Source organism: Oenanthe melanoleuca, chromosome 3, assembly GCF_029582105.1.
Source record: "Oenanthe melanoleuca isolate GR-GAL-2019-014 chromosome 3, OMel1.0, whole genome shotgun sequence".
NCBI classification, from domain to species: Eukaryota; Metazoa; Chordata; class Aves; order Passeriformes; family Muscicapidae; genus Oenanthe; species Oenanthe melanoleuca.
Window position 1 is genome coordinate 24732698 of NC_079336.1, and position 20635 is coordinate 24753332.

The 20635-nt window shown below is 36.8% G+C and overlaps 2 protein-coding genes across 2 annotated transcripts in view; one reads left to right on the forward strand and one right to left on the reverse strand.

Annotated features, from left to right (window-relative positions):
* The window catches only part of PHF3 (PHD finger protein 3), a 193818-nt gene that overhangs the window by 33420 nt on the left and 139763 nt on the right, over nt 1-20635 (forward strand). The window lies entirely within an intron of this gene.
* LGSN (lengsin, lens protein with glutamine synthetase domain) lies at nt 4885-20050 on the reverse strand. Its single transcript, XM_056488615.1, has 3 exons — nt 19015-20050; nt 9093-9271; nt 4885-7481 (listed from the first exon to the last, which is right to left on the reverse strand). Exons 1-3 carry the CDS (start codon nt 20048-20050, stop codon nt 6282-6284), a joined length of 2415 nt encoding a protein of 804 aa, XP_056344590.1. The 3' UTR covers nt 4885-6281.

The window sequence follows — 20635 nt, forward strand, 5'->3', positions numbered from 1 at the left end:
GTCTGCAATTAAGCACCCCCACAGCCACCCACTCACCCACCCTCCCATCAGGACCGTGGACAGAAATGGAAGATCAAACACACGAAGAACTTGTGAGTAAAGACAATTTAACATGTGAAGGAATAAGGAGAAAAAATCCCCAAGTGACATAAGGACAATCACTCACCACCCCACAGGCAGATGAGAGTGCAGTGTCTCCATGCTGTGCCTACTCTGAAAGACTCGTCCTGGATTTATTGCTGAGCATGTTATACTGTGTATGATTTCACTTCTGTCAGTTTGGACCAGCTGCTGTAGCTCTGTCCCCAACCAGTTTCTTGTCAACCCCAGCCTATTTTCTGGTGATACAGAGTGAGAAACAGAAAACCTCGATGTATAAACCCTGCTCAGCAGTAGCTAAAACACTGATGTGTTACCAACATTGTTTCACTCACAAATCCAAAACACAGCACCATGTGGGCTCCTTTGAAAGAAATCTGCTCTATCCCAACCAGACCCAGTACACTGTTGTACAATATCTAAGAAAGCAAATTTCAGTAATGTTGTCCTCAGCTCTAATTTTGAGAATTACACAATAAAATATAGAAAAGAATGTAAAATTTTTTGCCCTTTGGCAATTTCTGTCTGTTTCAATAAGCAGCCAGAGGTGCATGGGAGTTAAGATTCTGACTGATGAGTACCAATAGCGTGCCTAAAATTCTCTGGGGTAAGTTTGAGCCCCCTAGCTTTGAATTCAATTTAGTATTCTACAGAAAGTCCATGTAGAGTGTGTATGGAAGAGGCACAAAACAGTGTCAGTACAGCTGCAGCTCTGTAAGTGCTGACAGCAAAACAAGAAACCCAAAACGAAACAACAACCAAAAGAGCAAAAAACTGAGGACATAACATTACCAGAATGGAACATCACAGCAGTGTGAGATGGTAAAGGCTCTATTTGTGGGTGTTGTTATGATGAGAGCTTAGTGTCAGCAAAGAAATCAAAGAGCACTCCAAAATTGCAGATTAAATTGAACAATTGTTATTGTATACCTTCAATCAAAAAAAAATTGTTCTGTAGCTGCAAACTCATCCAAGTGATTTCTCAACTTCAACGAGTCATTCTTCATCCAGGAGCTGGTCTTTTTTTCTCAGGTGATGAATTAGAGCTTGCACAAAGCACTCTCACTGCTCAGTCCTCTTCACATCTTTCTCCCATTGCTCAAGAATAACACCTTTAGTGGAGCTGATTGCAAATAGCTCCTCTCCTCTTTGCTTCCTTTACTGCCTTACCCTGGGACTGCATTGGAATGTTTTCCACAGATGATGCACTCAAATGAGTTAAAACAGCAGAGTTCCAGAGCAGCTAAATTAAGGCTCTGCAACAACCTTGCAGGATCAATTTTTCTTTTTAGCATTTGAAGAATTTTAAACAAAATTGAGCTGTTTAGTTAAAAAGAACCAAACTAAACCAAAAAATCATGAAGGTGTTCAAAAGAAAGTGTTGGAGGAAAAGAATTGCTAAGACTTAATAGTGTAACTTTGTGAAGAAATTCAATATTGAAAAATGTGAGTTGTAGCAGTCAAAGTCATATAGATATGCAGTCAGAACCATTGAAAAAAGAGTCATCCCACATGCTGACAGATATCTAGAACGTGTATCTAAATTTCAATAATTCGTATTCTGGGTGAAGTTATGTTTCTGCTCAGAAATAGAAAGGTGGTTGGAATAGGCATATCTAGGATATGTTTCTTCACTATGCATTTATGATTTTCCTCCAGCAGATGAGAAGACAATGACATAACAGTACAGGTGAAATGGAAGCCCCTATAAGCAAGCAGACCTCTCAAATATTTAAGTAAGATGGAAACATGAAAGAAATTCCAGTAATGGCCTACATTAAATTACAAAAACGGAATACTGACATTAAATGATTTGTACTTTTGTTGCAATGTTATTAAAGATGATGCACCTGAAGATGATACACACATACACACAAGCCTTTTACTAGGCTAAGATTTAAATGCTGTTATCAAGAATGAAAACAATTTTGGATCTATGGTCCTTTACTTAAAAGGCTATGCAAATTCAACAGATAATTAAGCTTAGCTAAACCAGTGAAAAAGATATTAGCTTTCAGCTGCCATACTACCTTAAAAGAAAATATTGTAAGTACATCTATAAAATATATGGGTGTGTTTTAATGGGTGTTTTTGGGCACAGCATGACAGCTTCAGATCCCAGAGGAGCACTGCACAGTGCACTGCTGCCCTCTGGCTGGAGCCTGAAAGAATGAAATTTGAATATTCACCTACATGGCATCATCCCCTTCACAAGCTGGAGACATGTTAGCGAACAAATTCAATTCTCTTTTCATATCTCATGAAACCTGAAGCCTAGTTAGAAGTATGGCATTTCCAAATTGAAAATAAGCTACCGTATGAAGGGGTGTGTAGGTTTTATATTATTTTTCTGATTCTACATTGCAAAAAAGATCAAGTCATGATGTGTACCAGGGGTATGAGGTGCCTTCATTTCTCACTGCATACATTCAACATAAAATTTACCAGAGCAATGATAGTATAGTGTTTCACTACATTTTCACTGTGTCCCTAGTGTCCCATTACATGATTTGCCTAACTGTAGCTCCACATCAGTTTTTCTGATTGCTTTGCTAGTCTGTACCTTCTGGTATGTTTTCTTCTGCATACACTCATCATGGATAGATTTCTCCCATTAAAAGTAATTTGATTTGACCCAGCAAACAATGAAAATAAACCATCCCATTATACCTCTAAACATTATGAAGGTACCACACATCAGGATATACTATCTTGGTGCATCATAAACTAAACTTTGGAATCCCTTATCAAAACCCTGCCACTTTCCATGGACATCTACCTGGTTCCAGTTTCATTATTTTTAACACTCTGATGTATTCCAAACAGTCTAAAATAAATCTTCCTTGAGGAAAACATGATGATATGTTCTAACTGCATCAGATAGGAAGAAAATATAATATTCTACTCCTTAGCTATATCTTTTACATGCCCAAAAACCATTAGTAAAGCCTATACTCTGTCTCCACATTCTAAGCTACACACTACAATTCAGTTATTCCTAATAAATAGGTCCTATCTAGATGTATTCACCTACTTTGGTCCCCAGGATTTTCTCCAATAAATCTGTGTGGATTTGAAGTGTGTCACCTTACTATGAAATCATGAGAAAAATTTAATTGAGTGAAATGATCAAGTTTTTGTTCTTGCAAGCTATATCCTTGTTAACATTTCCTGATCTGCCTCTTCTATGCAATTGGAGAGCTGGTGAAATGAGCACAACCCAGACTCCTCTCTGAACAAGCACAAACAGGCTCTTCACATCCCTGTCTCAGTGTAGTATCTCAGTTTACTTTTATTCAAGAGTATTTTTTTTCCTAGAGGCCCCACCCTGGATCTGTTCAGGCTGAATGGGGCTTCCAGAAAACCTGTTCTAGTGGAAAGTGCCCATGCCCATGGCAAGGGGTTTGGAACTAGATTCCAAATTAAGATTCCTTTTAACTCAAACCATTCTATGGGTCTGTGATTTTATGACCTTGGAAAATCATCAGGAATGTATGCACAATTACAGGTGCCTTTTTTTTCAACATTGCACATATTTATATTATCTAACTAACAATGACTTTGTGGTTTGACATTGTCAGACCTGTAGAAGAGAAAAGTGTATTTTCAGGCAACACTTGAAGATGGAATTTTAACAATACAACAGTCAATAATAATTAATTTCAGCTGAGCAGACTGAAGTAATTAACCTTTTCTTGTTGTCTTTTTAAGAAATTTGCACGAAAACATTGTTGGGGATGCATGCAACTTTAAAATTCATAACTGCTCATGTTGAAATAAATATTTTTATGCTTTCCCACAGAGTTGGAGTTACTTTATTTTCATTATATACAATATATTTAGGAAAAAATTTTGAGCAATATTGACCAAAATTTGACACCCACTAGATCCAGGCTCTGTCTGTGAACTTTCTAGTTCAAAAACCCCCAAAACAAAACAAAACAAAACATTCATTTTCCAGAAACGTGAGATATTTCCATTTAATCATATAGTAAATGTCTTTTCAGAGTATGAGTGATTGAGGACTAATTAAAAATACCTGTAGATTTATTTTCTTGGTTTATTTTATCTTGCTATAACTGTTTGTAATTTTTAGAACATCTGTTCTAGATACCTGAGGATTTTTTGTTCATAAGTAATGGCTTTCTGTCAGGTAGCTGGACATATATAGCAAGAGGTTTAGATAGGATGTTATTTTGTCAATGTTGTGATAAGAAAATATATGGATAATATATATAGTATATGTAATAAACTTCATGTTTATTACATTCAGTTATAGAAGTCCATTATATATTATCTTTTTTAAAGAGAATATATACAGTGGCAGATAATTATAAATTCAAGGCAAATGAAAAAATGTCTTATAAACCCACACCAAAGAATAGTCATTAATCTGTGTGACTGCTGGGACTAAATATTAAGTATGTTAAGTAAGCTCTCTGAGCAACAGAATAATTTTTATGTGTGTCTTCTGACAAGAGAGAAAATGTGAAAATTGTGAAAATGATAAGTAACCAGAAAGAGAAGAGAGAAGACAGATTTCCAGAGCCCCTGAAGAAGTGCTTGGTCAGTAAAAGAGATTTTTTTCAGAATGGGAAGTTCTGCTCAAATGCAAGGCTAAACCTGGCCAATGCAAATTAGCCCATAGCAAAGTGCTCCCCTAGATACCCTAAAATTGCCCATCCAAAAATGTATCATGTAAGTAAAAGAGAAAATCAAATCCACCCAGCAATGACAGACTGAGACGGAATTCATCATGTTTCTTTAGATTATTTATTTCCTCTTGCTACCTGAGTATAAAACAAGTTCTTTGGAATCACACAAAAAAGCTTTAGCATACTAGGTGCTACATTTCAAGCACAAGACTTTTAGGGGAAGGATGGAAGATCCATCAGTAGGCAAGTAGCACATTCCTGTTCACATCTTCCTGATTCTCCACTGACTGAATCTTGTTTTTACTCCACTGATGACCAAACTCTTTCACTCACAAATTCCTACACATAGATCAAAGTATTGTGACAAGATAAAGACCACCAGAAATCACTGTTAATGCAGAGATGGTGTATGAAACAAATGATATCTTTAATAATATAGGACGACAGTAGCAACAAGATCAAAGAGCAAATCTAAACCCCACCTCCTTCTATTCCTAAAAAATTATTTTTCTTTACACCAGCTGCCATTTCTAATTTTAGGATTGGGTCTTTTCTCCCTCTGTTTTAACCATGATTTTTCAGTCTCTGAATTTGCATCTTCACTCTTTTTGGTTTCAGCCTACTCTTTCTGCTCCTTTCAGTCATCTTCTGCATCCTTGATAAAATCAAGTTTCCCAATTAAGTACAGTTGAAGATGTAAATTCTCTTTCTTTTTTACCCTTTCTTACCTCATTTGCCATTTAAATGTTAATTAACACATTAGCCATCAAAACAGATATAAAACCAGTTCATTTTTTATTGCACAGTGGCCTGACACTGCTGCCTTTCTATGAATTATTCCCTCTCCAAGTCACCATTTGATTTCTTTTAATATCTTTATTGACTATAATTCTTGAAAACTCTATTCAGCAGCAGAATTCATGATGTATAGACTATTATATAATCCATCCTGTCTTATTTATTTATGCCCATTAAGATACTGATTCCTTCCTCTCAGGTTCTACTGCCTCAGCCCTTTGCCCCTCTCTCTACAATGATCATTGTTCTAGCTTATGTTTTAAATCAAACTCATATTCTTTTGGTTTTGCCACACATCAGTTACTGAATAGGCTGGAACAAATCCCACAGCCATGCTGAACAGGAGATTTCCCACCTTCCCCAGTTCTGAACCCCACTCCTCACCACTATCCCCATCACTCCCATTTTTCTCCATGCTGTACAGTCCTGTTACAATTGTGTAGTTGCTCTTCTTCATTTCACCTTCTCTTTTATTCATTTCACCAGCTGGTCTGCCCAAAAAATCTCCACTTGTGTTTTAATAGCCTCTTAATGTTATTTCATTAATACATCAGCTTTGTGCTGCCAAGAATGTACATGGACATTAAAGTGTAATTACCATGTACTATACAAAGGAGGGAGGGGGAATCTCAAAGCATTAAAACACTTTTAAATATATGTACTAATTTCAAGAATCTTAGCCATTCACTGTATGCATTTACACAGCATCACTACAGAAGAGTGCTCCTTCTAAATAAAATATCCCAGGCATTTATTCCTTTCACTATCCATTTCTTCAGTTTCTAACTCATAATGCTTCATGGCAACAAAGTACCGGATGAAAGTTTCACCTAATGCTTCCTTAATGCACGAATCTTTCTCAAGTGCAACCAGAGCATCTTCTAGCTTCAGAGGGATAGATGAATGTTTCAGATCACCAGTGTGATTTTCTTCTTCAAGCATATCATCATAGCTGAGTCCTCTCTTTATTCCATCTAGACCGGCAGCAATAGTGGCAGCAAGGACCAGGTATGGGTTTGCTGCAGCAGAACTCAATTTGTTCTCTATGTAAGTGCCTTTTCCACCATGGCATTTGACATTGAAGGCACAGCTGTTATCATTATATGCCCAATTTGCATTCACAGTCTCCTTGGATTCTTTACTGTATTTAGAGTAAGGCTTGCGGCAGCTGGTGGTGGGAGCCATCAGGCAGCTGATAGCTGCTGTGTGAGCCAAGAGACCTGACAGCCAATTTTTTCCAAGCTCTGAGAGCTCCTCAACTCCATAACCAGCAGAAAACAAATTCTTCTGGCCATTGAGATCCCACAGGCTATGTGACAGGGCCCCCAGGTTGTAGAATCCTGATTCTGAGAAAAAGCTGGCCACGTAGTTATACTTCTTGGCCACCTCTTTAAGGCCTGTTCTAAATGTGAAGGCACTGTCAGCAGCATCTAGGCCAAATGCTGGATGAAAAGTGATCTCCATTTGCCCAGGCCCACTGGAAGAAGAAAAGCTTTCAATGTTGGCACCAGCATAATACATTCCTTCAATAAGCTCCTGAATGAAAGTCTGGTCATGGTTATTTAGTATCGTGGCTGCAGGAAAGGATATTGTCTTTGAATTTACAACCTCAGTAATGCCATAAATACAAAATTCATAAGTGAATGCAGAGTGCAAAGAAAAGCCATTGTCCTGAAGCTGGCTCAGCTGTTTCTTGGCAATGTGCCTTGGGGAGGTCATTAGAGGGGCGCCCAGCACAGTGAAGGAATCACATATCACTCTTGCAGTCTGCTCAGTCCAGGGTAGTATTCGAAATGTTGATAAATCAGGGTTCAGAATAATGTCACAATTGAAATTGGTTGCATTTATGTAGTCTAATTCATTATCTTTAGGATTCAGCGTCAGCTCAAGGTAACTTCTGGGCATGGCAATACCATGTATTGCTTTCTCCTAAACACAGAGCAGAATGACATATTACCTAACCAGAAAAGAGCTCAATGGTATTTTTGTGTATAGAAAAGATATAAAATTCAGATTCTCAGGTAGAACAATGATATTTTTGTAAAAGAACAATAAAATGCAGTGCTCACTGACATGGAGGGTAAAAGCCAGTTACTGTGCCTTTATAAAGCAGAACAACTATCTGAAAGATTGATATGAAAACTATGACATCAATGAACATTTTTAAAATTTCCATAAAGGACAAAAAAATTGTTCAACACTTTTCTTGTATGGTGTTTATATAATTGGTGTCACCAGTTAGGTGCACTCTTTGCAAGTCAGACTTTTTATCTATAGTTAGTCTATTCAGCTTCCATACCCTCTGACCATTTTGTTTAAGTAGAACCAAGTGACCACACAAGACTCAGATCAATTCAATTCAGGCTGTAACTTCTCTTTAAATACTGTTTCTCAGATGCAACATTTAACAGAGAAATCTCACTTTCTGGACTTGAAAAGTTTGGGGTAAAATGCAGGGAAGCACTTCCAGGAAAGAAAATCTCATACTTTGTTCTCCATTTGAACAGAAAGCTTCAACTGATAAAAATGAAATGCAGGTGAGACCCCAAGGAAGGAACATCTACCTTCAATCAAGCACCTTTACGACTTACCTTATGACCAAACATTTTTCCGATGAAAGATGCAATTAGGCCAAGTTCTATCAAGTGGAATTTGGCTCATATTTACATCTTAGCTTTATTCTTCTAAGGAAAAAATTGCTATTTGTGTGAGTAGAGGAGACAGAACAAACCCTAAAGGGGCAAGCTCTGAGCTGAAAATAGCCAATTTTGCATATCCAGATGGAAATTGCATATGGTGGCTTCTCTTCGCATGAATGAATGAATGAATGAATGAATGAATGAATGAATGAATGAATGAAAGAAATCTGTCTTCTTTTAAGCAGCTGGCAGTCAACAGTATCAGTGTGTGACACCATAACCAAAACTGCACATTCTGGTGAACTCTGCTCTTCTAAGCTGTCCATTTGGCACTGAAAAAGATGTCAAAGGTTACTACTACCCCATAGTAGTAACTCTTCCTCTTGAACATTGGAACCTAATTTATCCTGCTTTCTAATTTGATTTTTATTTCTTGAATGGAAATATGGCAAATATTGCTGTTAAATCATTGTGTAAATCAATTATATTTTCCATATTGATAATTATGAAACTTCTCGTAACTAAAATGAATTTATTTCCAGTCACTTTATTTCTTTCAGTGTAAACACTCCTTTTATTTTTGCAATTTAGAGATGTTCAGCAAACTAAAAATTTTTATAATGTGTTGAATCTGAAAAGATGTTTCTGAGGAAAGAGATTATTAGAACTTCAAAGAACTTAAATTATTAGCCTTATCTAATTAGATTACTGTTTGGAAAAAAAGAGGAATAAATGATTGCAATGATGAAAGAAGTCCAGATCCTTTGGGAACATGAGCAAGGGGAGGGAACAGATAATTTGTTCTAAGTTGGAGTTGCTGCCTGCAGTATGGCAAAAAATGTAATTTAAGGATGGGGGCGTGAAAACACATAAAGGTACAACTAGAAATGAAAAAACTTACTTGAAAAAATCGAGAAGGAACATTCTTTGATCTTGACACACCATGGAGGTCTATTGACTCAAATCTGACAAACTGCACGTTGTCCCTGGCCATCTGCTGCTTAATAAATTCAATATGAGAGAGCAGGTAAAGGAGAGTTGGGTTTTCGAGGCCGTTTACATCAGGGTCTCTGTTGAATGCTAGAAGTGAAGAGGAATGTTCATGTCAAACAAAATAATGAGTGCTGAATAAGGCTGTTCTCCTAAAAAATGCAGTAGTAAGAAATGATGGCATGGGATGTAAAAAACAGAAATGAGAAAAATTTATGGATCATGAAAGAGTTTTGGAAATAAACACATGTATTTTTCCCTGCCATCCTGTATAAAATTCCTTATTTTTTAGAATGGTCTGTAATTTAAACTCTTTTTCCAGTTAACAAGAGAATACATAGTAAAACCAGGTTTTATGAGGTTTTTTGAGTGTTTTTAGGGACAAAAGCAGTAACTGGACACCTATTTCTGACTGAAAACTGACAGAATATAGGTGCTGTGTCTTCAATGACTTTGCAAAGTGTATTGATACAGAAACATAATAAAAAGAGCACTTGTCTTCTACTAAACCTTTCTCAAGGTCTCTTGAGGAGGATTGCTGTCTTCTCCAGCACAGGCAATGACTTTTAAGGGAAGTTTATGCATTTATGCATTTGCTGTTATGGAGTCACCAGCTGTACTGCAGAAGCTGTAGGGCTCTATGAACTTCTTGACATGAAGGCAACAACACCTGAGTATAAATTCTATCATGGAAGCAGAGAGATGGGCACAGTAACTTCCTTTCAATCTCAGTCTCTCAGCCTGCTTTTCTTTTGAGTATCTATGTATTGTTTTTGTTCAAGTTAAACCACACAAGGCATTAACTTCCACTTAGTACAATAGACTAAAACAACCAAGAGTAATGTTTCACATTAATGGGCAAAAAATTGGGAAAAAATTTATTTCTTTTCACATTTCTGGGAGAAAAGTCCTCCATTCTTCCCAAGGATGTGCACAGATGAATTTTTGCAGGTCTTAAAGGAACCTGGAAGATCTCCAACAACAACCATTCACCAGCAGCCTTCAAGGGCTTCAAGTAAGAAAAAGTTGAGTAATAACAGTGCTCTATAAGGAATGGCAGCTGAAAGCAGACCAAAATTCAAGTAAATAGGAGAACAGAGTAAAAACTGAATAGAAAGAAAATAATTTTGTCAGATTCACTTCACTTCATGACATCTTTCTCTTTGGTCTGTTTCAGCTCTAAGTTCCTTATGGAAATAGCTTTTTTTCCACAATGTCCTCTATAAACACTGGGGCAATATGCCCTTTAAAAGATAAGTACTAAATAATGTTTAAATGTTTAAATGTTTTGTGTAACACTCACTCTGTTGTGGGTGCTGCCAAAACAAAAGAGTGGGCAGGGAGAACAGGTCTTGTCTTGCCCATGCCACGAGGAAAGTTAATTGAATACCACTTCAGTTATCCTGTAATGTTGTTTTACAAGATGCAGGTTTACTGGCATTTACCAGATTTGACTTTTTTAAGAACATGACCATTATTTAGAAGTTTATTAACAGGTATAAACTGTGGTTGTTCAATAGATTAACAAACTTCAAAGATTCTGAAAATCTTCCTAAAGTTCGAAGTCCTAAATCTTCCTATCAAGAGAAGTTTTTGTTTTAACTTCAGGGACAGAAATCTGAGGTTTTCACCTTTAAAGCAGTGCTCAATGCCTTTTTTATGCATGTTTAATTTCCTTGGCAAAGATGGCAAACATTTCCTGTCCACCACCTGTCACACTGAGATTTTTGTCTTTGTATTGCTCAAAGAAAGGTTTGGCTGACAGCCCTTGACATCAGACAACATTTGATGTAAATTCTGCAAGCATTTTTTAAAATGTCCTGAAATGTTTTCTGTTAAATTTCCATCTACTGAACAAATATTTTTCAGGTAAAAGTATATAAATCATGAAAAAAACAGCAATTTTAATTCTGATCTAATTAATTATTTAAAACAGTTTTCCTGAGAGATATAGATTATATAAATCAGTATATAAGAAAAACACAAATGTTATGTGCATTCATATTGTTGATGCATAAATTAATTTTAAAAATACAGCTACAAATATACTTAATATAAACATCTGCCAATGTCCGATAATTTTCAAAATTTTATATATGTGTGTTGTCTTCAAGTTAAAGTTATTTGAATAAATACCATAAATTCCATTATGTGAACAAACATTCACAGAAAATTCATACTCATAACATATTTCTAAAGAATACTAAGAAAACAAAAATTAATAACTAAAGAAGCAAGAATTTGTCTTCTCCAATTGGACTCTTATGGTCAACGATACATCTTTTTAAATTAGGAGAATAAATTGTATATATTGGTCTAGAATTAATCTATATACCAGTGTAGACACCCTGCTAGGCAAAAGACACTTATTCATTTACAAGAACTTTTTTCCAAAATCTCTTAGCATCAACAGAAACAGTCTTGCAGACTTCACATGCTTTTTAGAGTTCATCTTTTATATAATTTGCAGATTAGCTTTCTCATTGAAATAATGTTTCTGTAAATTGTAAGATAGACAAAGATGTCACCTCTGGTTGATTTTGGGAATATAAGAGGGGATTTGTTTCTTAAGTAATAATTAGTGAATAACTACGAACTGCTCACTTTTCTACTGCATAGGACCCAAAATATATTTTCTCAGAAGCCACTTAATAAATCACTGTCAAACCACATCCATGATGGCAATAATTATTAAAGTTTGGAAAGGTATAGTAGGGAAGGGAGTACTCTGTCCTTACTCAGTTCATACAGTCATTATCCAGAGCATTAGTTACTAGAGGAAAAGTAGGTAATAATTATTTGACAGGCATAGCTGATGTAGAATCACAGTCTGAAAGTTTTACATTCTTCTAAGGGAGGATTCTGTTTTTGACTATGACTTTTTCTCTAGGTTTCTGGGTGTTAGAAATAAGGGCATTTTCCTCTTCATAACACATAAGTTGAATGAGATGCTCAGATTTCTGTTCATATTTTAATTTTAAAAATCAAATAAAAATCCAGAATGGATGTCTTTCTTTAAGCAGATCATTAAACATCTACATCATTTTGGCAGGACACAGAAAAGAACCTAATGTTTGTTTGTCTATGGTTCTGTTTGCATTTCCCATTTAAGTTATCACAGAGAAACAATTGGTAATATTCCTTTTTCTACTGTAACTAGTACAAAATATCTTCACATATTTTAAAATATTAATCACACAAAACTAAAAATATAACCAATAATATAATGTTATTATTACTATTAATATTTATAGTGGAAGAATGGTGCCATTCTTAGATTATTAATATTGAAATCATCCATACTGCTAAGAGCAGCTAGGGCAAAGAGTTGACATCAGCTTTCCCTTCTCAGCAACAGAAAAGTGCCAAAGCAGAAGAAAGTGCATGTCCCAGGTCAATCTCTCATTTTCAACTTGTTCAAGGCCACCCTTTCCCTCAGTCCTTTATTAAACCACGCCACAACTAAAATAAATAATTTCTGAGTACTAGAAGCAGTTACTATGTTAGAACTCTAACATAGGGTGCTCTGAAGATCTATATTGACCCCTTTTATAAAAACAGACACCTTGTGTGGATGGTATTCACTAGCAATGAGTCCCCCAGGGTAATCACAAATCTACACTCTTCTAAATCCTATGGAAATTTCTATCAGAACTAATTTAAACATGTCTCTCCTTCCTTACAGAACTCTGGTTTGTATATTTAAGAACAGCCAGTTGACTTGTTTTGCACTGCATGCTATTTGCTGTTCTCACTTTTGCCTTCAAACATTAAACACCTTTATTTCTCAAACCTTACACAACAGCTTTTCCTAGAGTTGATGTCATTCTTATTGCTACTTTTCTATTCCCATCTGTTTTTTTGACAGGGTAAGTAGGCATGAGTTGCATTTGGATGCTTTATTGATGTAGTGATCAGAAGCATCTGTGATTGAAAAAATACTCAATTTCCATTTCTTTCTTACCTGAAAAAAAAGTTTCTCCAAAACTGTTTATTGATTTAATTTCTGCAGTAAAGTACATAAAAATTTGTTTCCTACCTTATATTTTAACTCACCTATAAGACTCTTAGCAGGGGAATAAATATGTTAGCATACTAGAAACTCCTAAAAGATGTGTGACAGTAAAAATATTTCCCTGATCTGTTTGACAGTGAAACTTTCAATTAATTTTTTTCCATTTATTTCTTTGTCTCATGAGGGTCTGCTTTCTTTTTTAAACTTAATTTCAAAGCAGGCTTTTTACTGGCATCACCATGTAGAAGCTCAGCTTTCTCATGAGTTCTATAGCTAATTTAGAGGCTGACATACAGCTTCAATTAGCCATGAATCATTCTTTCCAAAGTGTATAACAGCATGGCACAGCTTCTCAGAAAAGATACGTCTTCAAGTGTCAAATGCAAAATATATTTTTATCTCTCAATAAATGAAATATAAAAGAAATCATTTACATTTTTCTACATTCCAGGATATTTTATAAAAACGGCTCCTCTGTAGTGAATGAGTAAATCATCACAGTTACACACAAAATTTAGAGGATTTGAAAACAATATGTGGAACTGTCTGGAAAAAAAAACAAGCTGTGTAATACCCAATGGAATTACCTAACTGATAATCCTAAACAAGATGATGTTTGCTGTTGCAAACTGGGAAATCCCTTCTGGCCTAATGATTTGTCCTAATTGTAAAAAATCAAGACAATCATAGAACAGTTTGGGTTGAAAGAAACATTAGAGATCATCTAGTTCCAGTGCCTTTGCCACAGGCAAGGACACTTTCCACTAGATCAGGTTGTTCAAATCTCCATCCAGCCTGGCCTTGAACACTTCCAGAATGAGAGAGAGCACCACACTAAATGGGAAGCAAGGCTAAACAGGGAAGAGACTTTGTACAGTGTTGAAGGTAAGGACTGAACTTTTCAGGAACATGTTGTAGAAGGAGAGGCAGCTGGCAGTCATAAAAATCAGAGAATGCATTTCCCTTACATTAAGTCAAATCTAGCAATTTTTGGCTTTAACATTTACTGTAAAGAAAGTAACATCTTCAGTGGATGGGAAGACTTACTGTCTGAATACATCTCCTTCTCACACAGAGTCATGCCATGACTAGCTTACAACAAACACCAGAGATAGATGAGTTGAATCTCAGCTGAAAGAGGTCAAAATAGATCAGAAAGACCAGATGGAAGTCCTGTCTGAGTAGTTTTCTTTTATACAGATTAAGAGGAAAAGTGGGAAATCATAGAGAGTCATAGAGGAGGAAGATTTCAGCTATTAGTATGGAAGATGAAGGACTAAAGAGTTTTTGATTCCTTTGGTTTGTTCTTAGAGTTTGTTAGGTTAAAAAAAATGGTGAGTTGTATCTAGCTTAGTTCAAAAAGAAAAGGAAAGAAAAAGACAAAAAATACGAGTTTTTTTCAACAGAAAATAAGTGCAACCAAGACAGTTTAGAATGGAGCTGAGCTTCAGTCCTGCTATGCTCAAACTCAGTTAAAAATGTAGAAAAACAGAGAAAAATCTTGTTGAGCCCAGGTAAGGAATGAGGAAAGAACATGAAGAAACAGAATGTCTTTGGTTCTCCACTTTAGGAGGGCTGCAAGAATGGCAGAGGTTGTGTCAAATACAAAGCCAAAAAGGGCACCAAGTGAAAAAGACAGTCCGAAGTCCCAAAGTGAGACATTGTTATGCTTCAGGAATTACAGCAGAGGCAGTGACTATGAAGTGACTACTTACATCCTCTGATTGTCTCCCAAAGAGTCTCATTTCTATTTCCTTATGACTGACTAGATTTACTGAGCAGAATCAGTGGGGGCAGACATATCTCCTCCAGGTGAGCACAGAGGACAGTGAAACCACATGGGGAGTTGAAATTTGGTTTAAACTGTGACAGAAAAATATTTTATGTCCATGGAGAGAAAAGCCTAAGCTATTGCTTCACTGAAGGATTCATAATTCCATCCCTAAATATTAGGTAGCATCATTTGTTAGTGCCTCATTATTAAAAATAAGAGCTTTGAAAAAGTCAATGTGGTTACTATTGTAGTAGAAAACAAGATTTCTTGTAGGACTGATGAAATCCACTTTTAAGCATTAAATACAGCCTGCTAGTGTTTTCTTGATATGCTTTTCTTTGAAAAGCCAAGTTAACAAAGGAACTTAGTGTTTGGGGTCAGCATGTGATTCTTGAAGCATTCAGACTTTCTTGTGCACTTGAAATTTCAACAGTCACTAGGTAGCCACTGGTACCTGCAGCCATAGCCAAAACATATTTTCTTTTTTCAGAAAATTTCCTCTCTCTCAAACGTGGTCTTGTGTCTTACATGGCCACATACTTGATGTATACTCAAGAAGATGAGTCCTGTTGAGAGGACCTGCTTCTGAGCTGTTCTGGATGCCCAGCTCTGCAGTCTGCACTGAGTAGATTTTAAAATATGTTTTATCCTGGCTACAGACCAAGACATGCAAAGCAAATTTGAAGCCTCAGGTGACAGACTTATTCCAGTGCTTTGCTCACCTGTGGCTACCTGGGGGTGATGTTGTTTCCCAAGGTCCAGAAGAGTGATTTCTCCTCAGCCTGTGTGATGCCAGCAGGCTCAGCTGATCCTTCTGCCCATGCAGTGCTTGTGGCTGCTGGGGCCACCTGCAGTCCCTGGCTCTGGGAGCCCACACCTCCTGTGTCCCACCAAGACTCTGGGGTGTTATGATCCTTGGGTGCTTCACATTGCTTGAATAAAATTATTCCCTTTGGCCTCCTCTCTGGTCACTATGGCATTACTATTCTAATTTAGTAACATGCAGAGCAGCACGTGGTGAGATTTCACTTTAGAGAGGTCAATATACACCTGCTATACACACTATACATACAGCACGTGCATGAAGTCATCCTGTGTGCATGTACATACTATGAATGGTTATTTCACATTACATACTTTCTTTACTGTTATTCTTATTCTTTACTGTTTGGAATCGTCTTTCCTTGAATCCCAAGAATGCAGGCATTGGACAGCCTAACAAGCACCTGGTAATTGATGACTCCATACCAACTTGCAGAAATGCACATCATTATCCCATACAGACACTTTGGCAAATAAAATTCCTAAATTCAGGCTAGTGCTGTAAGTATATTCACCTAATTAGCTGCATGTGTTAGTTTCTATCCTTCCATGGAAAAGCACTTTATTAGATAGAGTTTTAGCTTTAGCTTCAGCTCCAGTTTCTCTGACATTTTTCTTACTAACCCAAATATCTGACATGTTGGCTTCTTTTCTGTTATTTTTCCCATGCCCAAGCACTTCTTTTACAAAATATCTGACAAGAAATGGACAAAATGCACATGCAGTAATACTTCCACATTGTCCAATCAGAATTTTGGAAAAATGTATGGAGCTATCATTTTAGAGAGATGTTAGGTTAGCCATGTAACTAACATGACTGCATATAAATCCTCTGATGTACTCTGAATCACTGGTGGTCAGCTACATATTTTAACTTTTCTACTGCTGATCTCTAGATTGTCCTTTAAATGTGTACTTTTATAACAATAAACTATAGTTCTGTTTTGGCCATATCTCAACACTGAGTGGATCTGAAATATAACCTCTTGTAATTTTTCTAAACATATTTGATGAAGTCTTCTGATTTGAAGAAGTTCAAGTCGTTGAAAACTTGAAAATTATTGAGACTGTATTTCAGATCTAATCAATGTCAAAATATCTTTAGATCCAAGATTCATGCACTTTGGTAACTGAAATATTTAACATAATGTTTTAGTAAAAAAAAATTAAAATAGGATTTGATCTTATCAATTGATAAATTACCATGGGCAGCCATGAAATACTATTCATGCAAAGGCTCATTAAAGAGTGAGAATTTTATCTAAAATTTTATCTAAAATTTTATTTTCTTCAGTTAAGTTACTGAATATATGAAATTAAAATTAAATTTTGAACATATGCAGTTCTTACTAGGTAGAAACTATTTCTGTGCATTCCATTTACTATTGAAATGCACAGTGTGCTCTACAACTTGTTTGGTGAAAGCCAAATGGAATCCAAACCTCATGAGATTCCAAAATGTTTGATATTGAATACTCTTCTGATGAGGCAAAGTAGTTTTCTCCCAGCTCCCCTCATAGCTAGTTCTCATCTGTAGGTCTCTTGCAGCCATCACCACCACCAGCCACCCAGGGCAGGATTGATCCCAGGTGCTTTAGGGATCTCAGAGTCACACAAATGACCTAAATAATCATCACAGAACTTCTTCCCCACTGAGTGGAAATATACACCCACTTTCAGAGATCAGTCTTTCATCCACCTCTAATACTTCTTTGAAGACAAAATGCCTGTGTTTACTGGCTGGGTAATAAGCTTGGATTAGCTAGTTCATGTTGAATGGTTACAACTGGGTCAAAATCTCCCTGTGTAATCTACAATTAATCTCATCAGTTACCTCTACCTTGTAAGTGGTGCTATGACAAAGAGTAATTAGTCCTATGTTTAAAAATATACTTGCTGGTTTAGCAGACAATGAGAATACAGTAGTGTTAAAATTTTGATAACGAATTTTGCTAGCATTTATCAATCAAAAAAAAAGAAACATAGTCTGGAAAGGGAACAGCATCAAGCATAAGCTGAGAAATAATCCTCTAACCTTTTTATTCTAATAACATGACTAGAGAGTTGTTCAAGTGTGAAGTATCTTTTCAAAGCTTTGTATTTCTCATGCAGTGCCTTCAGTAAACACTGATACTGTTCATGGATATCTTTTTCAGGCTTGTTCAAACTGGGTAATACAAAATGTCTACCAAGAAATTCTGCAGCATCTAACACAATTGACATGTTCAAATTGTCTGTTTTCAGAGTATCTATAGCAGGGTTTCTATCCATCTGTCAGGAGACTTGAAAAAAGCAGAATAAATTAATATTATTGCAAAAATATAATTGCTACTATTATATTTTGTTACGTAGTTAATGATGGAAGAAGTATTTTATCAGTTAAGAGATTCATACTTCTTGTATAAGCAAGATAAGTCAAAAGGAAAGATATCTGTCCTGGAAAGCTGATAATGTGATCTTGGTCTGATGCTCATGGAAATGTATTAATCTCATATTCATACAACTGACAAACTGGTGCTTTTGTGCATCCTGGAAACAGAACAACAAACTGTTCAAGCCCATTACATTATCATAGCTAATAATAGTTTTCAGTTTGTTGATCCAGCTAGACCAGAAGCTTTTACAAAGAAATCACAGTCTATTAGTAGCAATTAATTGTCTCTATAAACACTTCCAAAATGGACTTATTGAACAGCATGAAAATAAGTGGCAGTTTTCTCTGCCTCATTTGCTTTTCTTCCCCTATAATTTGTAAGAGATGTTTTTGCATTCCAGTCCTCTCACAAGACAAATAATTGAAATCATCTCTACATGGGAGCAATTTCTACTGCTGGAAATGTTTTTTTTAAAAAAAGGAAATTTTAAGAAGCACAGATGCCATCAGAACTTTGCAGCATCTAGCAGAATTTTGGGAATGCTGCCTGCACTCAGTTTAAATGAGGAAATATTTCAGTTTTATTGAAAAAGACATGGCCACTTGTGCGTGAAAGGTTTTGGCAGGCAGTTGGGCTTTATAAATGCCTTGCTTAAAAAAAAAAAAAAAAAAAAAAAAAACAGCATAAATGTAGAGCACAATACTCAATCCATCCTGATCACACAGAAACCACAGGTGTCAGTTCTCTCTTGCACTAGCTCTGACAAGTTTACAGCTTAGCAAAGCAGCACAAAAGCACAGGAGCACTTTCTTTAAGAGGAGAGCAGGTGATGTTGAAGCACCCTTACCGTCCAGGCCTGTGGAGGAGTCAAACTGAGCCTCAGGAGCTGAGCTGGCTGCAGCTGCAGGAGTGGCTGGCAGTCCCAGAATTAGGTGATCCACATTACTTCCCACTGGCTGCTGCTGGTCAGAGCCGGCAGAGCTGAGGACCAGGAGGGTTTTGCTCTGCTGCCCCATTCCCTCCTTGTGGAAGCTGAGATACTTTTGCTTTTCCTCTCCAAAATGGGGACTAAAAGTCTCAAAGGGCCGGCCCTGCTTGTCAGCTGCTTTCTCCCGGGGTTTCAAATTTTTCTGAGCAAGAGTGCCTCCTGCCTTGCCACAGAAATGGGGCCCGTGACAAGGCAGATGACCTTCACCCAGCAGGTTTTTCAGCTCTTGTAGGCTTTGTTTAGAAATGCCAGGTGGCCCCATGAAGGGCTCGGCAGTACAGCTCCCTGGCATGGATGCAGCAGTTCCTGGGGAGCCCACCTTTGTCACATGAAACTTGACAACCCTTTCTTCCATCCCATCCCTTTCTTCTGGCTTACCCCTTGCCAGCTCACTGTCCTTCTCCCTCTGCCCTGCCTCCATGCAGCCACCACCTTTCTCTGCACCCCTCACAGGCTGCACACCTGGGGGCAGCTTCATCTGAGCTGCTGTATCTGTTTCCTCATGCATTTTTCCTAATATTCTTCTCCCAGTATCAGCATATTCCAGGGTTTCTCGTGCTTCTCCACACCTTTCTTCTTTACCATCGCTGCCAGAATTGGAATTGTCATGATCTCCTCTGTCCTTTTGTACTTGAGGAAAGGCAGTGGGGTTTTGAAGAGACTGCTCTGATGGCAGTTCTGAGCAACCAGTGGTTCCTTTAAGAGAACAAGGATCTGGGGTTTTTGAGGTGTGGGACAGCTCCATCTTCTCATTTTCTAAAGGAGGAATATACTTTGTAGGACCTTTGATTCCCTTTTTCTTTCGGAAACCACATATATTGTTGCCATCAACTTCATCATCGTCACTTTCAGATGCGTTCTGGAACCAGTAATAAAATATACAACCAAACAACATGCATGAATGACACAGAACATGGCAATGTAGCACTACCACCTGCTGCATTTACCTTGTAGTACTCCCACTATTTCTTGATGATGGAAGTCTCCATGAGCACTTATTTTGAGCTTTAAAATATCTCACAGAATTCTTTCTTATGCTTTAGAACATAATTGGAGAAAACGCCTTCAAAACACTGCCCTTAGCCAGATTTAGTAGATTATAATATAAGACATAGTACATTGTGTGATATCATTTGCCAAACATATGTCCTTTAAAGATAAAAAAAAATGTATTTTAATACTTGCAATATAGCACAGATTTCAGTATTGTGATTAATTATCAAGATAGTGACTGAATTCTTCATCTCACAATGTCTTAAAAAAGACTCCCTGACTCACTTTAACCAAAGTCACTGCACAGCTAAACACAAACTATTATATTACTAATGTATAACTACTCAGGTTGTATTTAAGAGATATGAACACTCCTTGGTTTGCTTGGGTTGGGCTGGAATTTGCACCTGTAAAAACATTGGGAAATCAAGGGATATCCTCTGAAGGAGACCATTCTTTACCTTTTCCACAAAGGAATAATCTGCAC